The sequence below is a fragment of the Drosophila erecta genome, unplaced genomic scaffold (genome assembly GCF_003286155.1).
Source record: "Drosophila erecta strain 14021-0224.00,06,07 unplaced genomic scaffold, DereRS2 tig00000000-arrow-pilon, whole genome shotgun sequence".
In the NCBI taxonomy this organism is placed as follows: domain Eukaryota; kingdom Metazoa; phylum Arthropoda; class Insecta; order Diptera; family Drosophilidae; genus Drosophila; species Drosophila erecta.
The window spans coordinates 20,074,009-20,095,065 of record NW_020825194.1 but is presented as its reverse complement, the minus strand read 5'-3'; the positions used below and the strand labels follow the sequence as shown (position 1 = coordinate 20,095,065).

Below are 21,057 nucleotides of genomic sequence, written 5' to 3'. Positions count from 1 at the left end.
CCCCACCCTACACATGGACATCCACATCAAAGAAGTTCATCCAGGAGGCGAATGGTGACCCACTTGGAGCATTCAAATTCACCCAATGGCTGCTTATTAAAGTGCCATCGTTCAGACATGTGCTTCTGCATATCAAAATGTATGCTAATGTCGGCATTTTTAAGAAGTTCAACGAAAAATAACAGAAGAGCTTAAAATTGCTGTTGTTGAAATACCTTTGAGTTGTAGCCAAGATAATTTTCATTAAGTGGAACTGAAGAGGTCGGTGGAATGTGTGGTGCTAAGCAGCTGTTAATAATAATAACTTTGTTATTTGAAATTGTGTGTTTTTTCAGAAGACTTCAAAGAGTTGATTATTGCGGCTAAGCGTTTTTGTGTGAACAAAACTACGTTTATTATTCATTTATCAAAGTTAAATGAAATGGACAAGTGAAACGGGTTTTTCGACGACTTTTCTACAAAAAACAGCATACCCCTTTTTACACATAAAAAACCTAATTACACGGTAAGAAAAACATTGGCGTAGGTGTATTCCTGTATCTACATATGTACGTTTCATTAAATTTGCAATCGTTTTTAATTTATGCCCAGATAAAAGCAACAGCTGGCCCCCAGAGACGCAGACAGAGGCAAATTAAATATGTAATAAATAAATCAGCCTGGAATGTATGAATAATGAATGGCTCATGTCGACTGCCTGTTTTCGAGCTTGGTTTGCTTGGGTTTTCTTCATTTTAGCTTGGTCTTCCATTGCTTTTCCTTTACATTGTTTGAATTCAGAGAGCAAATATTTTAGCAACCACAGCAGAAAATAGATTACTCCTAGTTATATTCCGAGCAACAATTTATGCAAATGTTTGAGCTCTTGTTCAGATGAATGGCGCTTACGCCCTGTAGTCACCCTCGTAGTTCGATGTTTTCCGCTGGAATTTTCTTTAATTAGTGCAACGAACTGTGTGCCACGGCGGGGTGCAAATAGCTTCTACTGTTCTCATAGTGGTGAAGGTGTAATGCTATTTTGAACATAATTGCAACGACACGCGGGTCTCATTTGAAAGTTTTGGCAGCCTCAACCGCAGCAAAGCAAAAACACACACACCAAAGCAGCGGTTGCCACATCAGCAGCAGGAACTAAGCACATAACAGCACTGAGCGTAAAACGTACCGATCCTAGTGCTAAATAAATTAAATTTTAATAATTAGTGTTGTCTGCCAATACTTACATTTCTCTGAGGCGAGATGTTGCGAGATGAAGCAGGGAAGTCTACTGTAAATAAGTACTCGCCTCGATGCACAACACATTTCTCCCAGTGTAAATTGAATGTGTCTGCCTGTGGGTGTGTGCGCCGTGTTTGACGGACACACACACGCCAGCGAGCATGTGTCTGCAACAACTTGGTGGCTTGCTTGCGCAAATGTGCAAATATTTCACTTGCAGCGCCTGGAGTTATGCAACACTAATTTGCGAGGCGTTGTTTTTGTAGCTGCCACTAATTAGCGTCTAATGCAGAAGCGGCAGCAATAATAATGTGGTTCCTCCTCGAGGTCCTTGTTTTAGGATGGCCATCGCCATCGCCGTCGCCATTTCCATTGCCTGATTCCTGATCAAGACGCTAACGCGCAGGGAGGCAATAAAAATCGCATGAAAGCAGCGAAGACATCAAAATAAAATCTCACCAAATGGCCGTGCATAAAACTTGACAATTTGTTGGTCAAAACTTCTCACTCCACGGTCAAGTATTTTGCAAAACAATACACCATTTAACTGCTTCAATTTGAGTTTGGTTGTAAAACTTTCTCTTTGCTAGCGTTTTTTCTTCCTTTTCGTTGCCCCATTTTACGTATCTATATAAATTAGGAAGTGTGTGTGTGTGCTTGCGCGTAACCTTTGAACCAGCGGAACAAAATGGTTGAAAGAAAAAATGCTTGCCAAGTTTATTAAAAGTTGCGGCAAGTTGCAGACTCTGTGAGTCGCCCCACCCGGCCAAGAAATGGGGGGTTGAGGGACGGGGGAGGGGCGCGGCGAAAGGGGGCGTGGCAGGAAGTGAGCGCTGACAGCCAGCAACTGACAAATGCCAACGCTAACTCACTCAACTCCACGCAAAATAAAATAAAAAATGCTCAAAACGGCCAAGAAGAAAGATTTCAAGTTTCTTGCTTCGCACTTTCTTGTGTTTTTGTGTTTTCTTTTGTTTCTACTTTATTGCTCTTGTTGTTTGTGTTTTCAGTTATTTTTTTGGCACATGTTTGAGCGGTTTTTTATTATTATTATCTTTGACCTGACCTGGGACCTCGGCTCCTTTCAAACATTTTTTCCCCAGCTTCCTATCCTTTTCCGTGTATCTCAATTCTTATTTATGCACAAATTTTTTCGGTGCTTTCTTATGCATTTTGCGTGTAACTTTTGCGTATATTTCACAGAGTTCCACCGTGTTTTTAGGTCAATGGGTTGTGCATACATTTTGGAATGAAATACTAATGGGGTTTGGACCATTATGTTGCCATAAATGCTATTTGGGGGAAAAATTCACTGCAAATTATGGTTATATTTCGAAAATAAATGTTGTATTTAATACAAAACGCAAAGCACACCTTCGTATGTAGGGCATTTTTAGATTCAACTGATACCTAACATAAGTGTTCCATTCAAGGTCTATAAGATCTCTCTAAAAACCATGTTTTCCACACCTTCCATTAGAATCGCACTACTTTTGGCAACATTTTAAGGTCTTCTGTTCGATCGGTTGTGGACTCAACCACTGGAGAGCTACCGACACAGATTCTAATAAACATCAAACACGCCCCACGATTGCATGGCAAACAGACCAAAAGTCCGGCAATCTGAACTTTGGACATCAACTGCCGGACTCGCAGTTCAACAAGCTTTGCTCAAGCATCGATAACGTGACTACACTACTCCTTCCCACTTTCTCCGTACATTTCTCCCCGAATTTCTCCCCGAATTTCTCCCCGAGTTTCTTCCCGAATTTCTCCCGGTATCTGCAGAGATGTTGATGACGACGATTCGATGGGGGATGGGCAAGTGGCTGAATGTGGAGGGGCTGTCCCTGCGAGGCTCTGGCAAAACGTCTCTGATTGAACACAACAATTTTCAAATTGCTAGGCACACACGCACACTCGCACACTCGCACGCTGAGTGGGCGGAAAATGGGAAAGTACAGGGGGCGTGGCCGTGCGATGGAGCTCTACACGTTCGCATTACGTGCTGGTGACATTAGTGCCGAAAACGAGCAAGTGAAAAATTTAAGCAATCCTGCGTCCTGGCTTCAATCAATTGGCAGAAATTCGCATCTGCTGGCCTGCACTGTCAGCAATAAGGGGCATCTTTCACTTCTGAGCCCTAAACATATTTCATGCGGTTAAATTGTAAATAAATACCTTTAAACAGATTTTTGAGCTTAACGTTCCCACAGAAACCCACTTCAAATCGGGCACTTTTTATGAATTACTCTCGACTGCGAATAAAGTTAGCATTTCATTACTAAATGATCGGTTTTGGAAAGTTCTTTTGGCGCGGTGCGTCACTCGGGGATGTTTGCCAGTGTTGTTCCGAGGACGTCTCGCATTTCCGGCACATAGCCGTTAAATGATTTTTAGCAAAAATCGTGCGGACATGACACACTCAAGTGGCTACCAATTTCGATCCCAGTGCCAGTGCGAGTGCGAGTGCCAGTGCCCCCCATCGAGATTGCTCACCCCCAGTTGAGATGCCTTGGCCTATCGATGGATGTTCTGAGCCATGTCGAGTGGCGGGGAGGGCTCTCCAGTAATTTCCATTAAGTAAGTGTTTTGGCACTTAAAGCTCGACTGCAGTGGCATTGGCTGCTGTGATTGCATTAGACGACAAGTGGTTGGCCAAGTGTCGAGAGCCGAGTTTTGGGCTCTCGGCTCTCGTCTTTGCGTTCTGACCTCTGACCGACGAGAGGACAAGCGCCTTAAAGCCGCTCAAGCGCGCATTTACCGCCATTTCCTGGACGTTCACCTGGACTTAAAGCCTGCCATTGCATTTATTTATGTTCTAACACTGAGCATTCGTGAAAAGACTTATTGTTGACGTACTAGCACTAACTGCAGAGCTCTATTTATCGGCTTTTCTGTCTGTGTAGTGGCTGCTTTCTGTTGTTTGCTGTCAGCGTTTTACCTGAGCCAAAAGTTGGCCAAACAACAGCTGGCCTGGGCAACTGGCCTCCCCATCGCTGGCTTGTCATCACCATCATCATCTGGGTCGTTATGTCAATGTATGGCTGCTGTGAGCGGCCGATGGGATGTTTAACAAAATCTTCGTTTTGAAAATGCCATTTCCGACAATTTCCCGGAAACCTAGCATCCGCCCACGAAAAGGGGCGGGGAGACAGTGGCGACTGACGACAACGCTAATGGCGCCATTGTTGTATATATACCTAGTCACAAAGTCAGGGAATTGGCGGCCTAACGCTCATTAGGCAGCTCCTTTACAAGGACCCAAAATCGGAGCTTGGTTTCGTTGGTCTTGGGTTGAATGGTAGAAAAACTATGCGTGATTTGCTTCGATTCATCGTAGCATAATTAAAACATACTCTGTGTGCTAAGGAAACACAAAATCCTGTTTTTAGTTAGCACTCTCTTTGCAATTGCTTCAAAATATAGCAATAATATTGCCATTATACATATTTCACAAGCATCTACCAAGAAAAGAAGCAACTTTCAGGTGTACCAAATTCCCATAGACTGTGATTAAGTTAGTTCCGAATCAAGAGGTTCCCAGAAAATCAGTCGAGTGATCTGCTCAAGTGAGCACTGGGCTAGCCGAATTTGCGATACGTTTAAATTGATTTGACTTCCTCCTTGGGATATGTAAATATTCGTCTCGTAATTATTTACATATTCAGTGGGGTTGTGCGCCGTGATTAGATTGATTGGGACTCATTTGCATGATACTTCTAGCAGCCATTCTGCAGGTGGTAAAGGATTTACCACTCCACGTTGGCTTTGATTGCTGCGCCGTTGTTCATGAAGTGCCCGTCCATTCAGTTGGCTTTATGCCTGCTTTTCCGTACTTTCTGCTTGCTCCCCGCCTCTTTCAAAACACAACCCGACCCCGGGCTTATTGGGTCAAGCGTCCTGGCCACAGAAAATGTGTAGCGAGCGACAACAATTGTTTTACAGCCAACCCCCAGAACTGGTTTATCAACAGCTCCTTTGGCCTTCAGTGGGAAACAATGGGAGCACTGTAAAAAGCTCTTTAGTTAGTATTATGCTGATCTCATTAACGTTTCATTTGAGTTTAAAAACTATAAAAATTAACTTCTCAAAGCAATACACAAGTCAAATATACTGATAATTTTACAAGCATGAATAAAAGTATATTGGCGTAATATTCTCCCAGTGTGCTGGTCTCTGTTGGCAACGTTGAGTTTGAGTTTTTCCAGTGAAAAATCAAGTTCATTTCTGTGCAGTCTGCCGTGAGACTGAGCCGAGTTCTTGTGGCCCAGAGTCTCGGACTCGCACTGTGTCAACAGCGGCCACAATAGGTACTCATTTGTAGTGAAATTTTGGTCAACAAGGCGTGACCTTGCCCTGCTTTACGCCCCCACCGCCCACCGCCCCCCATTTTCTTTCCCTCAGTGTGAGCATGTTAGGGAAAATTGCTTTTATATTACTTGGAGTGAAGCTCGGTTGGGTTTTTGCTCGGCTCTCGTTTCCCTTTCGGTCCATGTGTCATTATGTGGTATACACATTGTTGCAGCGCCTGCTGTGTCTTACACTTCCGCAGTGGCAGCTGCAGACACGCCCACTCCCTCAACGCCACCATCATGGGGGCTGGGGAGATTTTCTTTAACCTTTGGGGGTCAGTTCTTCCCATCTTCGCACGCAGTTTCCCGGCTGAGTTCTTGTCTTGTCATTGTTTGTTTAATTTTGTATGCCGGATATCCCAGCGTGTTCTTGCCATTGTCCTGCTGTCACCGAAACGCCAGCAACAATAACAGTAACATAAAGTGTGGGCGTGGCCAAAGGCTTCCTCCCAACGCCCCACCTCCAGAACTCCCCAACATCCAACCACCTCTTCATCGCACTTCCATCAATGTTTATGCCGCTGACAACAAAAGAAATTAAATTGCCAACACTGAAATTCAATTGTATCTTCCTTCCCGAACCTCACTCAAAATTCCTCAAAGCCACCGTCGTCGTGGAAAGCGGAAAAGTACGGCGAATGACGACAACTTGAATGGTTATTGGCCCTGACTTATTGGAACATTGATTTTCCCTTTGTCGTGGCGGGGGCCTCAATTGTAGGAAGTAAACATTTTCGGCGCTTTCAATTTATTAAAAGGCGCGTGAGGCAGCCATAAAAAGGTCAATGATTATTATGCCGTCCATGCAAAATGGCAGACAGTATCCAAAATAGTCAAAGTGCGGGAAAACAACTCGGAATTACACAGAGAAAAACATTCTCAACGATCTGTAGTCCAGTGTCAATCACTTTAACGATTGTCATATGGGCTTGATACTTTTACTATAGTGAGCATTGTGTGGATTACATGCAACTAAAATTTGAAATGATATATTCTTTTCCATTCTTGCCCCATTTTCATAAATTTTTTCCGCGGTCCAATTTGTTTCATTTTGGTTCTGAGGGGCACTGGCACTGGAATTCTTGTGGTGCTTCATGGAGATGAAAAGGAAGCTCGGCTAAATAAACTGGCCCTTCCCGATAGTTCAGTTCGCATCCGCATTAATATGGAAATTTAATTCGCCGTCGGGCATTGTGCTTCGCTCTTCCTGGCCATAAATCAACATTTAACACAACCTGAACATCCGCCGCTGTTTGCTCAGTTTTTTAACCATTTTCATTTCCAGTTTCAGCTGAACAGCAGTCCGCTTGCCAGCTGGCATTAAAGCCTGCTTTGTAGCGCTTTAAGTGCAATTACAAGCATTAAAAGTGTGCATAATTAAAAAATGTTGCCCTCTTTATGACACATTAACATATTTGCATACGGTCGTTGTTGCCATAACTCCCGCTTTTCCGCTTTGATCCCTGATGGTTAATTTATTTATTGAAACAAACAGCGATGGGTTTTGGGCTTAATCGGGATGCAAGAAGGTGCGCCCATTTGGGCCAAAATGAGGAGTGATGGGTGGAGCATGTCACATTTGCATTCCGCCGGCGATTGTTCCACTGCCCAACTGCCGTCTAATTCGGATTCAAATTCAGATTTGCTTTGGGTTTCGCACACAGCTGCAGTTGCATTCGATTACGGCCAGCGTATAATTGTGCAACGCTAATCAAAGCGAAATCGCTCTTGGCCCGTCGGGCGAATCGATTAATGTGCCAAGGATGCATTTTCAGATGCAAATGTATCTGCGAGTAGTACTCTGCATTACATGTTATTCCCATTACCGTAGCCATTACTGCAGCTAATAATCGGCGACATTGAAATTCGCCCAGGCCGCCTTTGTTTCGAGCAAGTTATTCAGCATAAGGACCTTCTTTAATTGGCACCAAGGTAACGCATAAATTCGGGTGTGACAAAGATACAGAAGAACTGCCGCAAAGATTGAATTCATTCCGTGGTAACCGGAAATTGCGAGGAAGAGCGGCGGCACACTGAGAGTAAAAAGAAACAGTAATGCTTACAACAATTAAAAAGTACACTTAAGCGGAAATGTTCGTTTGATAGATAGCCTTTATGAAATGAGTGTGTTTCTATAGTTTTTAGATCGAACCTTTTCCAGTTCAGAATTTTTTCATTGGCCTGGCAATGTGTAATTAGTTAAGGGGTCCTGCATTTTTCGCAGTGCAGTGCTTCCCCTCTCGGCAGTCGGTATGTGCGAGAGAATTATTATCTTGTACTTGCCCATGTCAAGAAATTTGCATTTTTCGGTCTGACAAAGGGCGGCGCAACGGAGGACAGGACGAGGTGGTGGCAGCCGTGTAGACAGGACTCTCTGTGGTGCGATGTCAACGTGTGCTACCAGTTCCAATAGCTACACCAAATTGTCTGCCACAATGGACTGACAAGGTGCTAGATTGCATGTGTGGGGCTGTTTTAAATAGAGCAACAATGTGCAGTGGCAATGAGATGATGGCTGCCAGCAAATGTGACACAGATACGAGCTGAAACTTTCCAATGTACTGACAAAACCACTGAGGGCTTACAGGTGGAGTTCTTGGGCCTTCGCCAGGGACCCAATGTCATGCGATCTCACTGCCTTTTTAATTAAAACGCGTTTCTTTGAAGTTATCGTGAGGCGGTTTTTGTTTGCCAATGCATACGAAACAGAACAGTTTTATTATATTTGAACCAGAAGTAGTTTTTCTTTCACCATAAAAAATGGCAGAAAAAAGGGGCAGGTAATTGGTTAGTTAGTCCCAAGCTGCATATTCAGCAAGCAATTTGCTAGATTAAACATTAATCGCACCACCCAGAGGACAATTTAGCCGTGCTAAAGCACTTGGCCTTGAGTCCACCGTAAAACTGGAGTACTCGATCCGTTTATAGCGCCCGGTAGAGGCATCATAACCATATAATACACACCCATATGTTCCAGGGAACTAGCGCCCCGCACCGCCCCAATATCCTGGCTATCAGCCAATCCGCCCATTTAATTGTGCGGTTTCTCAGCCATTTTTATGTGTTTTAATTTTCATTGGAGCACTAAAAACTTGTCAACGTCGTCAATGTCAGCGTGTTCCCGCTTCGGGGGAGAAAGTGGCACCAAACGGGGAGCAGCGAGTGGCACCAACACGATCTCGAGGAGGCCAATAAACACTTTTATAAAATTCTCAAATCGCACGTGTTGCGTTTGTCAAGGGGTTGCTGTGTGTTTGGAAGTGGAAGTCGCCCGACAACGGGACCAACAATACAATAAAACTGCTAAGTGCATGGGCATGTTGCTGTGGCATATAGCTCCATATAGCTCTATTCGGTCCCTACTCCACGATATATATGCATTAATCGAGGTGTGCTGCATGCCGCCCATAAAAACCGAGTGGGTGCACTCGGAAAATTATGGGATTCACCTGAGGGCGAATGCGTTACTTGCTCGGGGAACATCCTGATTACTGCCCTGTACTAAAGTGTAGAATTTTGTTAAATAAAAGGTCTGTGTGTATTGCAGTCGGCTGTATAATCTTCCACAATATTAACAATCGATTTCTTAAACGGAATCATTTTCCTCCACCTGTGCCATTTAATTTACTATGGCTTGCTAGTACTCCAAGATAACTTCCAGCATTTCTTCGAGTGCACAACAGAACTGGGAGTGGAAGTGGAGGCCGCATCGATAAGCTTCCAGAAAAAGAGTGCAGCGCGTGTGCCACATAAAAATGGCATTTTGACATGGCCACCGGGTGGATGTTGTTGCAGGGGGCGAAGGGGTCGGCTAATGAGCATTATGAATGCTTGCCATGATGTCATTGCACTTGAGTGGATCTAGTTGTGTTTTCCTTTATGTAGGGGCAACCTTCACACCCCACCCAATGCCAACTCCCCCGAAGTCTTACAAAGCAGCGGGCAATGAAAGCCGGGAAATTTGTTGCATGGGGCTGGCGAAAAGTAATTGCAACTTAAATAAACTAAACGCCGGAGCAGCGACCGCAGGGCGGAGGACAAACAGTGGCGGAGTAGCAGTAACGGGTTAAGTGGCCGCATCCTCCAGTCGCCATGAAAGGGTTAAGCTCACATATTTAGTATTGTGCACATGGGGCTGAAGAGGCTGCCACTTGAGCACAGCCTCATTAGCAGGAACAAAAATCAGGCTCACAAAGAACTCACTTTGTTCTCGTTAAATTAAACTTTGCTCTTTGGTTTGTTTGCATTTCGGGATTTGTTGCACATGATTTGTTATTGTGTATCACTTTCAAGTTGGCTTCGGGGATGCACAGCGAGAAACTGTGTTACTTTTATGAGAACCGTAAAAGTAAATTCCATAGAGTTTAATTTTTGTAAGCAGTTGAGAAACGAAAAATAATGTAAGTTTAAATTGAATTTAATTAGTAGAAACTATAAATCAAACAAAGAGGTTTCAGCTGTACTTTTTTAAGCTTTACGCTTGTATTTTCAATGCTACAGATACAAAAGAATTGGGCTGGTATAGAATGATAATACTGAGGATAGGGCTAACAAACTGTTAGTATCTCAAATATGATTTATATATTTGCCAACCAGTTAATGATGGTTGAGTAGCATGAATATAATGCCATTTGTAGTTTAAATGCTGCGGGCTGCTGCCGGCAACATGTTGCTGTGGTTCCAGCAACATGCTGCCACCGCCCTTCCAGCGCGCTAATTTTGGAAACGCTAACGCCGCGCTACGTCACACCAGCCCAGCGAAGTCTTCATGTCTTCATGTTTTTCGGGGTGTGTTCTTGGGTCCGTCCTGATAACTCCTCAGTCGTCTGTCAACTTGTCGTAGGCGCGGATTGTCGCTCCCGGGAAAATTTAGATTCGGATGTGCGGTGCGTTGTGTTGCGTTGCGTTGCGGTTTTCAGTGTTTGTTTACATGCCAAATACTTGCGTTTTGGGGGACGACGGCTGCGCTGTTTAATTACACAATAACTAAAGTTTGTTTGTTGTTCATTTCGCTTTGCAGAGCACTTCCGGGGAGCAAAACAGCTGGACACAAGGGACGTTTATGAGTGCGTGAAGTGAAGTACTTGGCAGATGCCAAATGGGTGCTGTCTGAAATCAAAGAAAAAATAAATCAAGACCAGAGGAAAGCCATCAAATCGACGAACAATTAACGGGCGGAAATGGAAATGGAAATGTATAAACAATCAGCAAAATGTGCAAATTCGTGGAGAGCCAATCGAAAGCCAGCTTGAGTGAAAGTGAAAAACTGCGGCGCGGGCAAATTATTAATTATCCGGCTGCTCTTTAGCGCAGTGCAGACATTTTGTTTATGAGCCAATTTGCGAAGCGCAAATAAAACCGAACCGCTGCCAGTCGAGCATTAATAATTTGCATATTCCGTCCCATCCCCATTTAACCCCCAAAAGTCCCAAGAAGCAGACAGTGCGGCGTGCGGCGTGCGGCGTGCGGCGCTGAAGTGTTTATCAAATTGTGTGTGCCACAAATGCAAGGCATTTTCCCGACACGCGTCGCAATACTACTTTCCCCCTCGAAATGCTGGAGTTGCAACTTTGCGGAGATTTGTCAGCCGGCGACTTGAGCGAAATTCCCAAAATGGGAAGCCACAGGGCCACGGATACGGGACATCGCCAGATCCGGAGCCACAGAAAATCCGACTGCCGGACTCTTCCAACCAGATGCCTCCTGCTGCTCCTCGGCGTTCTACTTTTGAGCATGGGTGAGTGCGCCATTTGTTTAGTCTAATTATAATGCCAATGATAATGTTTACCAATCGGGGAACATCAAAGATGCTGGTTGAAAAGCTATCAAACAAATATAGCTGTACCTTGCAAAAATGTTTCCATAGAAAAGTTGTGCTATTTTTGCTTCGTGTCAGAATCGAAAAAAATTCTACTATAGAACTTGTTCCTTATTTGCGTATTTCACGGGAAAAACGACCTCACCCACCAACGGTTTTCAATAAGTCATAGAGCATCTTTGTGAAGCATCCTTACTATCTTTCGAACCGCCGAATTCGAGACCATTAAAACGCACTTTAGGAGCTTCATTTGTTCAATTTAATGAAGTATTTGTCAGGCATCGCCACTCAGCAACCCCGCCCCATCTGTCATCCCTTTTCAAGTGGTATCTGCGCATCTGGAGGATGGGGCACTGTCAACCACACAACCCCCAACTCAATTGACTGCTCCACTTATTTTTTGCCAAGTCGGACGCTGCGGCTGCTCAATTAAGTGCCTCCAGTGTGACTCTAACTCCAAGTTCGTCCGCCCTTTCCAAACTTACATACACATATAAATACTTTCGAGTAGAAATGCTCACAACAAATGGTTCGACTTACACCGCATCACATTAAAACAAACAATAGAATCGTAGAATGCACAAAAATATTAGTATCCATTCTAGACAGTTGTAACTATTTCGGGCAATATGTGGCTAACCTTCAGTTTAAACTTCGCTTTCATTTGATGTAATATACCAACTACCAGTTCTGCTGTTTTCGGGCTTTTTGTTTTCTCAGTGTAGGTTCAAACAATCGATACTTGAAATGACATCCGAAACAACACTTTGGCATAATAAAATACAAATAAAAGGGACATCGCCTGCGATACAGAGCCGCCAATTGATTGACGAAGTGGCAAAGATCTGGCGAGTGGGAAGTGTAGAGTGCCGGGCAATAAAAGGGATTGACAGGCGTTCCTAAGCGGTGGCGAGGTGTCATCCTGGCAGTGGAAAAGGGGTTCGATCCGGGCAGGGAATCCACTCGACTCGACTCCCTGTCAATGGCAATCAGCAGAGGAATCACATCCCGCACACACACTCCACAGTCGAGAAGCGCTAATGCTGATGCCGAATGCTTGTAAAAAGTTTTTAATGACTCCGGCTGCCGTGTCGCCATGGCCACAAAACTGAACTCTATGGCGCCCGGACTCCAACCGAAGCGAGGCGGATCGAATCGAATCGAATCGAATGGAATGGAATCGAATCGAATATGGAATCGAGGGGCGTTTGGCGTTTGGCGAGTGCAGGGGCATCCGCACTTGCCAAAGCAAATCTGTGTCAGACTGTTGCTCCATTACTCCGCTGCTAATGAACAGCTTAAGCAGCCTTTCAATGGGGACATTCCCTCGATTGCAATCAGTGCAGTCGTTCTGGGTGTTTTGCGGCCTTTTCCTGCCAATTTCTAAACGGAAGTGCAAGGCCACATGCAGGCACAGATTCGCCTAAATGTTGACTAAAAATAACTATTGATGTACAGAGAAAAACACAAATAATTCGCTTAATTTAGCAATTTTAGATACAAATGCGTTCTTTAAGAATGCCGAAAACTTCAAATTGTAGCTCCAAATATTACACATCTCTGGCTCGAGTGGATTTTCCGGTAGCCGAGGAAGGGGTGGGAATTCCATTGGTGTTGGGCGAGATTCGTGACTCTTTGGAGCGCATTGTTGTAGGTCTTTTCCAGCCCAAAGTGCAGAGCACTCCAGCTCACGGCGTTTTGAAGATCTGCATCAGCATCAGCAGAACGAAAAGCGAGGCATCAGCTCCCTATTAAATGGAGGCCGCGGCGCTAATGGATGGGGTTAATGGCTGGGGTTGGCGGCAAAGTGGTGTATTAGTAAAAGTGAATTAGAACCGAAAACGGGCTGCCATTGTTCTGATGTACGACGGACTGCAGGCCATAACCATTCCACCGAAAAGAAGTGTGACTGTAAATCAGTGCATTGAAAGCTTTGCGGATTAGTAATAAATTTAATTTGATATTTGGGGAGATGCGAATGGGGGGTTTGGGTGGTTTTCATGGTCCGTCGACTATGTAAACTCGTTTCCATCAATTTATGCTCTATCGAAAGTGCATAATAATCAGCGGCATATAAATACCATAAATCCCATGAGCACACTGATGGTAAACCAGCGCTGGGCATTCGCAATCAATTTCCCCATTTGCTCACTAATAACAAAATGCAATTCTCTATAAATTCAATACTCACTCGAATGCGTCAAATAAAAATACACTTCAGAGGTCGAATGGAAGTAGACTAGAAAATACCCCATATTCCGGTTACAGGTTTTAAGCAGCTGGCAGTAGATGAAATCTAAATGAATCTTACTTAGACTAACAAATAAAAAAGACAATTTTGTAGGCTTACAGCTTTTTATTTAGAATTATGGCTTTTCAGCCGTATTATTGATCCGACAGTATTTGTGGAACTAAAACTGCTGTGCAGCCTTTTCCCAAGAACCCTCCACAAATGCAACGGTTTTATCATTGAAATATTAATTGCAAAATAATATTGACAGGAGGCAAACAAATTACAAATAACATATGTAAATTTCCTGTGGTCCAGTACTTGCGAAAATGCCATAGGCAAACGAGTGGCGCTGATGGCTGATGGGCCAGAATTTTCGGCCAGCAAACAAATTATGCTAGTCACGCAAAAATGGCCAAAAGGTAAATCGAATTCGCAAATCAGGCTTAGACTCGCGTCTGTATTTGTTTATTATTAATGCAATTTGTAATTATTTGTTCCGGTGGCGTGACTGCCAGCATGTGAGCCCACAATGCATGTTCGCATACCCATAGCCATAGCCATTCCCATCCCGATTCGTCTGTTTGCCGGCTTGTTTATTTGTTTGCTTGCCACAGCCATAAAACGCAATTATCGCGCACAAAGAACAACGCTGGGTGCAGGAAAAGTGCACATCCAACTATGTAGTATACCCACGACCCTAACCAGAACCCAAATGTAGCCAGGAAAAAAGCCAGGGAGAGTTTTCGCAAAAGCTGCAAAAGTTGTCGCCAGCATCAGAGCGTTCCGCATTTTCGCATTTGCGTTGCCATAATTAACTTATTTTGTACATTAGCAACAGATTTTGTTTATTAACGCATGTGCGCTTGCTTTCGGTAATGCGATACCATTCACGCACCCACGGGCTTTAATGTGTTAAGCACTGGGGCCGCAGGACCTCGGGACCACGGGACCACGGGGCGTATACTTATCTTTTGGCATTGCGAAGTGAGTTTATTTGTTTTCTGCTGTGGTTCCTTGGGTGGTTGGCTGGTCTGGAGGGTCGGTGGCTTGGCATTTTGTGCGGTTGCTGTCGCATAATTTATTTATCATTAGCAAAATTTGGCAAGCATTGGAATGCTTTCTTCCCGTTCCCCCCGCAAACTTGGCTATGGCTGAGTGTCTCTGTATTTGGCTAAATAGTTGAAATAATTAGGCTCATTAGAAGTTTTGTAGGTCTCTGGCTGCGGAGTGCTGCCTTGATTGACAAGTGCAAATTGGTATTAATGCAGAAGTTCGGGAAACTTCGGCAGCCGCAAGCAAAGGGGGGAATTTTGACCGAGCTCAGGGCGATTACTACGAATTAAATTGGAAAATTCCACGAATAAATGAGCCAGTTGAAATGGAAATAAAGGCAAAACTCGTGTATATATATAGCCTTTTAAATATAAAGTGCTGAATTTAAATCCACTTCGTAATATAAACGCAAATTATGAACAGGTCCAGAAAGGTTTAGGGCGTTCCCGGTATTTTTGCGATACTAATGCGATTCCGCCAGCAGATTATTGGGAACAACAAATTTTCTAATATTTAAACTCCATCTGGCAATAGTTCACGTTTAATTAAGCAACGTTGCCAAAAAATATTTGGAACAAATCACGACGACAAAATCGCAACTGGCACACCCAAAAATACCACACTTTTGTTTCAGCTTTTTCAGTTTATTCCATTTTCACTTTGTTTTTGGAAGTATTTCTGGCTGTGCCACTCCCCCGAAAAACAAAAACTTGTTGTTCGGAGGGTCCAGGCAAACTGTGTGTGCGAAATGCAACAGCCGCAACAAAAACGACATAAACTTTTAACAATTGCAAAACCAAATAAACAAAACGTAGGGCGAAACAAAGGGAAAACACTAAAAACTGCTGCAGGCAATAAATCTGCAATAGGTGGGTGGGAGGAGAGGCAGGGGCAATGGGTGCTGTTGGGTGGTTTTGGCCAAAATGCCGCCGGGTCCTTTGCACAGAGCCATTCATTCACACATACAAAGCAAACACTCACACATTACGGAGAACGCGCCTGCTGCGTAAATAACTAATAAGGCTCGGGGATAAATTTCAAGTGCAATTTTGTGAGCATCGTAACCAAATACAACTCGAAACAAAACAAAAACCCACGGCCGCCGGCTGGCGGGAAAACTCGCACACAAAAGTTAAGCGTACTGGTTTGAGTACACTGAAAGCAAATCCTTGCAGATCATTAGGAGGCTTGAGCTCCGAGGAAAGCACTCGAAAGCAGCTTTCCTTCCTAAATAAAAAACTATTTCAAGTGGAGTACTTACAATGCGGCGATTGAAAGTAATATTATTATCTATATAAATAAGAAATGTTTTGCCACAGTGCACTACATCTGCGTTTTGTGTGCAGCACGTTTCTATGACTTAATTAAAATTATGAATGTTTTTGCCACTGAATCTCTGGCATGACCAAAAACAGCCAGAATTGGTGGATGGCGGTCGGGGAAACAGGAAACGGGAAGCGGGAAGCGGGAAACGGGAAAACGGACAGGATGTCCATGGCAAATGCGCTTTTTGCCAGCGAGCCAAAATAAATAGGCAAACAAACAACTAGTAGCATCAATTTATGCATAAATCAGAATGCACAAAAACCATGCCAAATTGTAAACATAAAACGAAATGGATACAGTACACCCTTTGGATTTCCCACATAACCCATTGACACCACATTTGTGTGACTGCGTCCAGAGATCTAGTTACCAAAAATGAAATTTCCGAATGCCATTGTCGCTTATCGCGTGTCCCACCGTTTTTGGCCGATTTGCCCACCCTTTATCCCTTCTATCCGTTTTGAAAATGAAAATCGCATTTAAAACAGCGTCGAGATTAATTTTTTAATCAAACAGCAAGTAGTGTCGAAGCTTTGGTGTTGCCAAATTCACTTTAACTTTTATTGCAATCGAAATTGCGAAATTGCGAAATTGCGATTGACAAATATTGACCATCGACTCCTAATTAGCAGGCTTTCGAGTTTTATACTGGTAGATAGCGATGGATTTCAACCCATGACCAAAACGATTCGCTCGGGAGACATGGCAGGTGATTGCTTTGTTTTCAGCGCAGTAGGATTTTCCGTTTCCCGAAAAGAACAGCCAACAAACGACTTGTTGAAAGACCCGACAAACTGTTGGCTCGCAAAATTGATACCAGCAGCAAAATAGGAAAAGCGTAAAAAAACAGAAATATGAAAGAAAAAGGCTTTGGAAAAAACAAGCAAGTTGTGTGAATTCGAGTTCCATAAAACAGAAGCACAAAAATGTTGTTCACGAAATCGTTTGTACACTAACGAATTTGGTGTACCGAGAACTCGTCATCTTTAGAAAGCCACAAGGTGTGTTTAATTAATTTACAATATTAATGTAATGGGTATTTATATTGTAAGCATATTTATTATTACAAAATTACTTCCTACGCTCTTGGTTATTTTTAGGCCCAAGCTAAATCAAGCAGTGGGAAATAAACACTTTTAAAATACTTATTCGATAGAAACATCATGCATTCCATGGAAGTTTCCACAGTTGCTGGTCATGTCCCACTCCCATTCCTTAAATCAAAACCTAGGGTACCAGAATGGTGCTTCGAGGAAAGCGCCACGAACTCGATGAATGGCATCCAAGTTTTGTCCCTGCAGCGGACACGGGGCCAGCGGGCAATTGGTATGGAATGGCCTGGGCGGCGGGAGTGGTGGAAATTGTGGCGGGGCATGCCGGACCCAGTGGACTGGGACTGGGACTGGGAATGGGAATGGAAATGGGCAGCGGATAGCACAAACGGTCAAAAGTTCCATTAGTGTCAGGCCATGAATGCTATTTACAAGCAGTTCGCGATGCGGCATGCGAGATAAGCGCTCTGACGCTCCGACTGGGCCAAATGGAAAAACTGAATGAACAAGAAAAGCGCCGGGAAAAAATATACTTGTTGGGGGAAAGGAAACCCACTCGGCCTGCACACACAAAACGCAGTTGGGCGGGGGGAGGAAAAGAAAAAATTGCGAAAAACTTGCTGAACTAAAAATCCATTCGGCATCGATGCTGGTGCCGAGATAACAAAATGTTTGCTGCCCAGCCTCAATTGAGTCGTATTCGCAGTCTTCGGCGTTCCGGCGTTCCGACGTTGCGTATACGCCGAGTGTGCGGGGCTGAAAACAAACTAGATAAATACGACCCGGCAGATGTGGATAGGTGCACTACAAAAATTATTCCTGACTTGAGAATCACACAACAACTTGCTGCTATCGATTTATACGCGGGGATACATATATTTATTTTCTTTATAACGTACTTATAAAGTTGTACAGAAATTCGAAAGGAAAAAAGATATACTATTCCACATAATGTCAGCAGTTAATCAGCAGTTTCGTCACTGTAACTGAAGTCCAAACTAAACCTCAGTATTTTTGGTCCAAAGAATACTTTATTGAATTTAAACGCAGAGCATATAAAAACCTCACAAAAATGGAAAGTTACGAATTATGTAAACTAAGCGTACGTTTTTGACAGCAGTGTAATTTGGGCTTAAGGAGTAGAGCAAATTAAAATGGGGCGTCTAGTATTCAGCTGAGCAACTTCAATGCAGTGAGCACTGCAATGTCATCCGTTGGAAAATAAAAACACGAACGCCTTCACATGCATATTTATGTTTTTAGCAGTGACTGTTTGCCGTTTTCCCAGCTCCGCAGCTCCCCAGCTCCCCAGCGAGCGTTCCACTAACCAAGCCGTCTGCACAATATTTGCACAGTTATCCTTTTTGTTTTATTTGCTTAGCGCTTCTGTGCAAAGCGGAGGATAACGAAAGACCATCTCGAGACCAAGGAGCGCCAGTGCAAGGATAACCCCGCTACGGCGGGGGGTTAAAGGACGGCGTTTCGGCACATCATCATCGCCACCATCAGCATCATCATCGCCATCTCCATCGCCATCGCCATCATCCACTCGAGCTGGCAACACTCGGATTAATGTTTGTTATTATTTTTTCATTTATCGCATATATTCCTATTGTTTGCCCTGTCCAATGTTTGCAGACAGCAGACAAGGAGTGCTTTTCTTCGTTTCATATATTTTCTTGCTTTCCTGCCTGGGGGTAGTGCGAGTTAGTCTGGATTTTGTTTTTTGTAAACCACTGCGGAGTGGTAAAAAGCTGTGATCAATTAAGGCCTATAAAAAATGCTGCATTGAACACTTGATGATATCGAATTTAATGGCAATCTAAATTAGTTGGTGCCCCTGGCGGAATCAATTGTGTTATCACGTACACGTGTAATTGCGCTGTTTTTATAGTTCCATCACTTTCGTATTAGTTATTTTAATTATTTGCTTTTTTTATTTTATAAATTACTGAAGGGTCATGGTCTCCTAAAAAAAATGAATCAAAAGGGGAAAGCAGACTAGCAATCAATTAAAAGCTTGTAATGTTAATTGAACTCTTTAAGCACACATTACCTAAACGATTTACATTTTTTGCTGTAATCACTCGATTGGATATTTGATTAACCAACACATAATTAAATTTTCATTCGTAATTGAATTTAATCATCAAGCAATTAGGAAATGAGTATGGTGGAATCCAAATCAAATCCTCTCCCCAACTCGGCCAACGGCTCATTTAGCAGCCGTAACACACAACAAATTATAGCTGGCGTTTTCATAATCAGCATTTTTCATTTCCTTTGGCGAGGTGTGCCACGCCCCTGGACAAAGGAATTTTAACTAAATTATGCTGGCCCTTTGTTGTTAGCCTGATGCCCGCTGGACACGTCACGAACGGGTTGGTTTTGGTTTTGTTTTTGGGTTCGGTTTCTTTTTCTGTGCCTGTAACGCTTATGTTTCCGATTTGAATGTGGGTTTGGGTTGGGCTCTGGCCCCCCGCAGTTTTTCCTTCGGGGCTGTGACAAACGAATGTTCCTCGAAGTCCAACGTTGTTTCCAGAACTGCCATAAGAGCCGGGTATCGTAAACCATAACTAGCATTTTCGGTTTCATTAGAAGCGCTTTTCCTAGCTTTCCAGCCTTCTTTTGCTACCCCTTTTTTCTGTTTTCTCGCCGACTGCACTTTTTGCCAGACATTTTTCCAGCTTGGCTGCCGTATTAGTTCTTTCCAAGGCATTAGTTTAGTGCTGGGCGTGTGCGGGTTTTTGATTTATGGTCTCGAATTGTGCGAGTTGCGTTTTTTATGTTAATTAAATTGCTTTCCTCGGATTGGATGGGGTCGCCCTGCTATTTCTGTTCTCGCTGCTGAAGTGCATGTTCGCCGATGCCTGACTAAGTGCACTTGGTCATCCTACCCGCCAACTTCAGCCGGCTCCATCCTGGCCAAAAGCAGACCGACGTCGAACCAACCGCTTTTGACCCGCCTGAGCAAATGAACTGCATCACGCTTATTGTCACTAAATGCTGTTGACCCAGCAGGAAGGCTTGGCTGCTCCTGTTCAGGTCTTATGGTGCTCCATTCTCGAGTCGATTTGAGTCCAGTTGAGTCGGGGAGCTGTGGCAGTTATTAGAAATTCCATTATGCATGTGTATGGGGTGCCCATGTGGGCTGTGTCAACACTGACGGTCTGGATTCAGGACTCTGGACAGGTGGCTCCTCATTTCAGATGCACTGCAACTTGATTACTTCTAACTGAAAATGTAAAAGCAGCTGAATTGTATTAAATCGCCGTAAAATACCAGTTGTGTAATACATATAATTGCTAATTACAAAATAATTACCAATCATTAACTACGTTAATACTCTTGTTGAAGCGCTGAAATTTTAGAAAGATAACAAGCATTAGCGAGCTAGGCCACTTCAAAGTGCTTTTAATTCCCGAGACCGCAGCTCAGGAATAAATTCGCATTTCCCAGGCAGCGTTTTTCTCAGTGCGCCCATCTCTTCCCAAGCCACCCACTCCTTTCCGAGAACCGGCTATTTCTGGTGAATGATAAATCTTTCAATGAGCTGGCAGTCGTGCAATAAGGACGCTGGTGGAAAACCGAAACAGCAACAGGGGGCTGGAGTGGCGGACCCTTGGCAAACAAGCCAAGGAGCAAAACGGGAAACCCCCTCCATTTTCATTGGAAAGCTGCAACAAAAGCCTATTAAATACCGAGACAATGCCACCCACACGTACACATGAATGCACATAGATATTACATGCCAGCTGGCCGGGTCTTGTTTGTTTTCGGCCTCCCTGATATGAAAGCGACTCTGCAAATTATTATGCTGTGATATTGGACCCACTCCGATTCGGCCCACGTTTGCTTGGGTGCCTGCCATGTTTTGAACCTCAGGAACTCAGCAATCCGTAAGCTAGCGCAGTGTTTGACAAGCAATTCCAAGCTCGCAACGAATCGAACACAGTTTACGGCAGGTCTTCAAAGGGAATCGCTCAGCTCAAATCTAAAACT

General features: G+C 43.8%; 1 protein-coding gene across 2 annotated transcripts in view; it reads left to right on the top strand.

Moving 5' to 3' along the window:
- LOC6552076 overlaps window positions 1-21,057 on the top strand; it is a 44,296-nt gene that overhangs the window by 7,614 nt on the left and 15,625 nt on the right. Inside the window, exons 2-3 of one of the 2 annotated variants that reach the window (XM_026975710.1) lie at window positions 336-505; window positions 10,594-11,310. In XM_026975710.1, the coding sequence (XP_026831511.1) occupies window positions 11,127-11,310 (184 nt within the window). In that variant the 5' untranslated portion in view covers window positions 336-505; window positions 10,594-11,126. The remainder of the gene's footprint in view (window positions 1-335; window positions 506-10,593; window positions 11,311-21,057) is intronic. The other variant, XM_001979740.3, reaches the window with a different exon arrangement.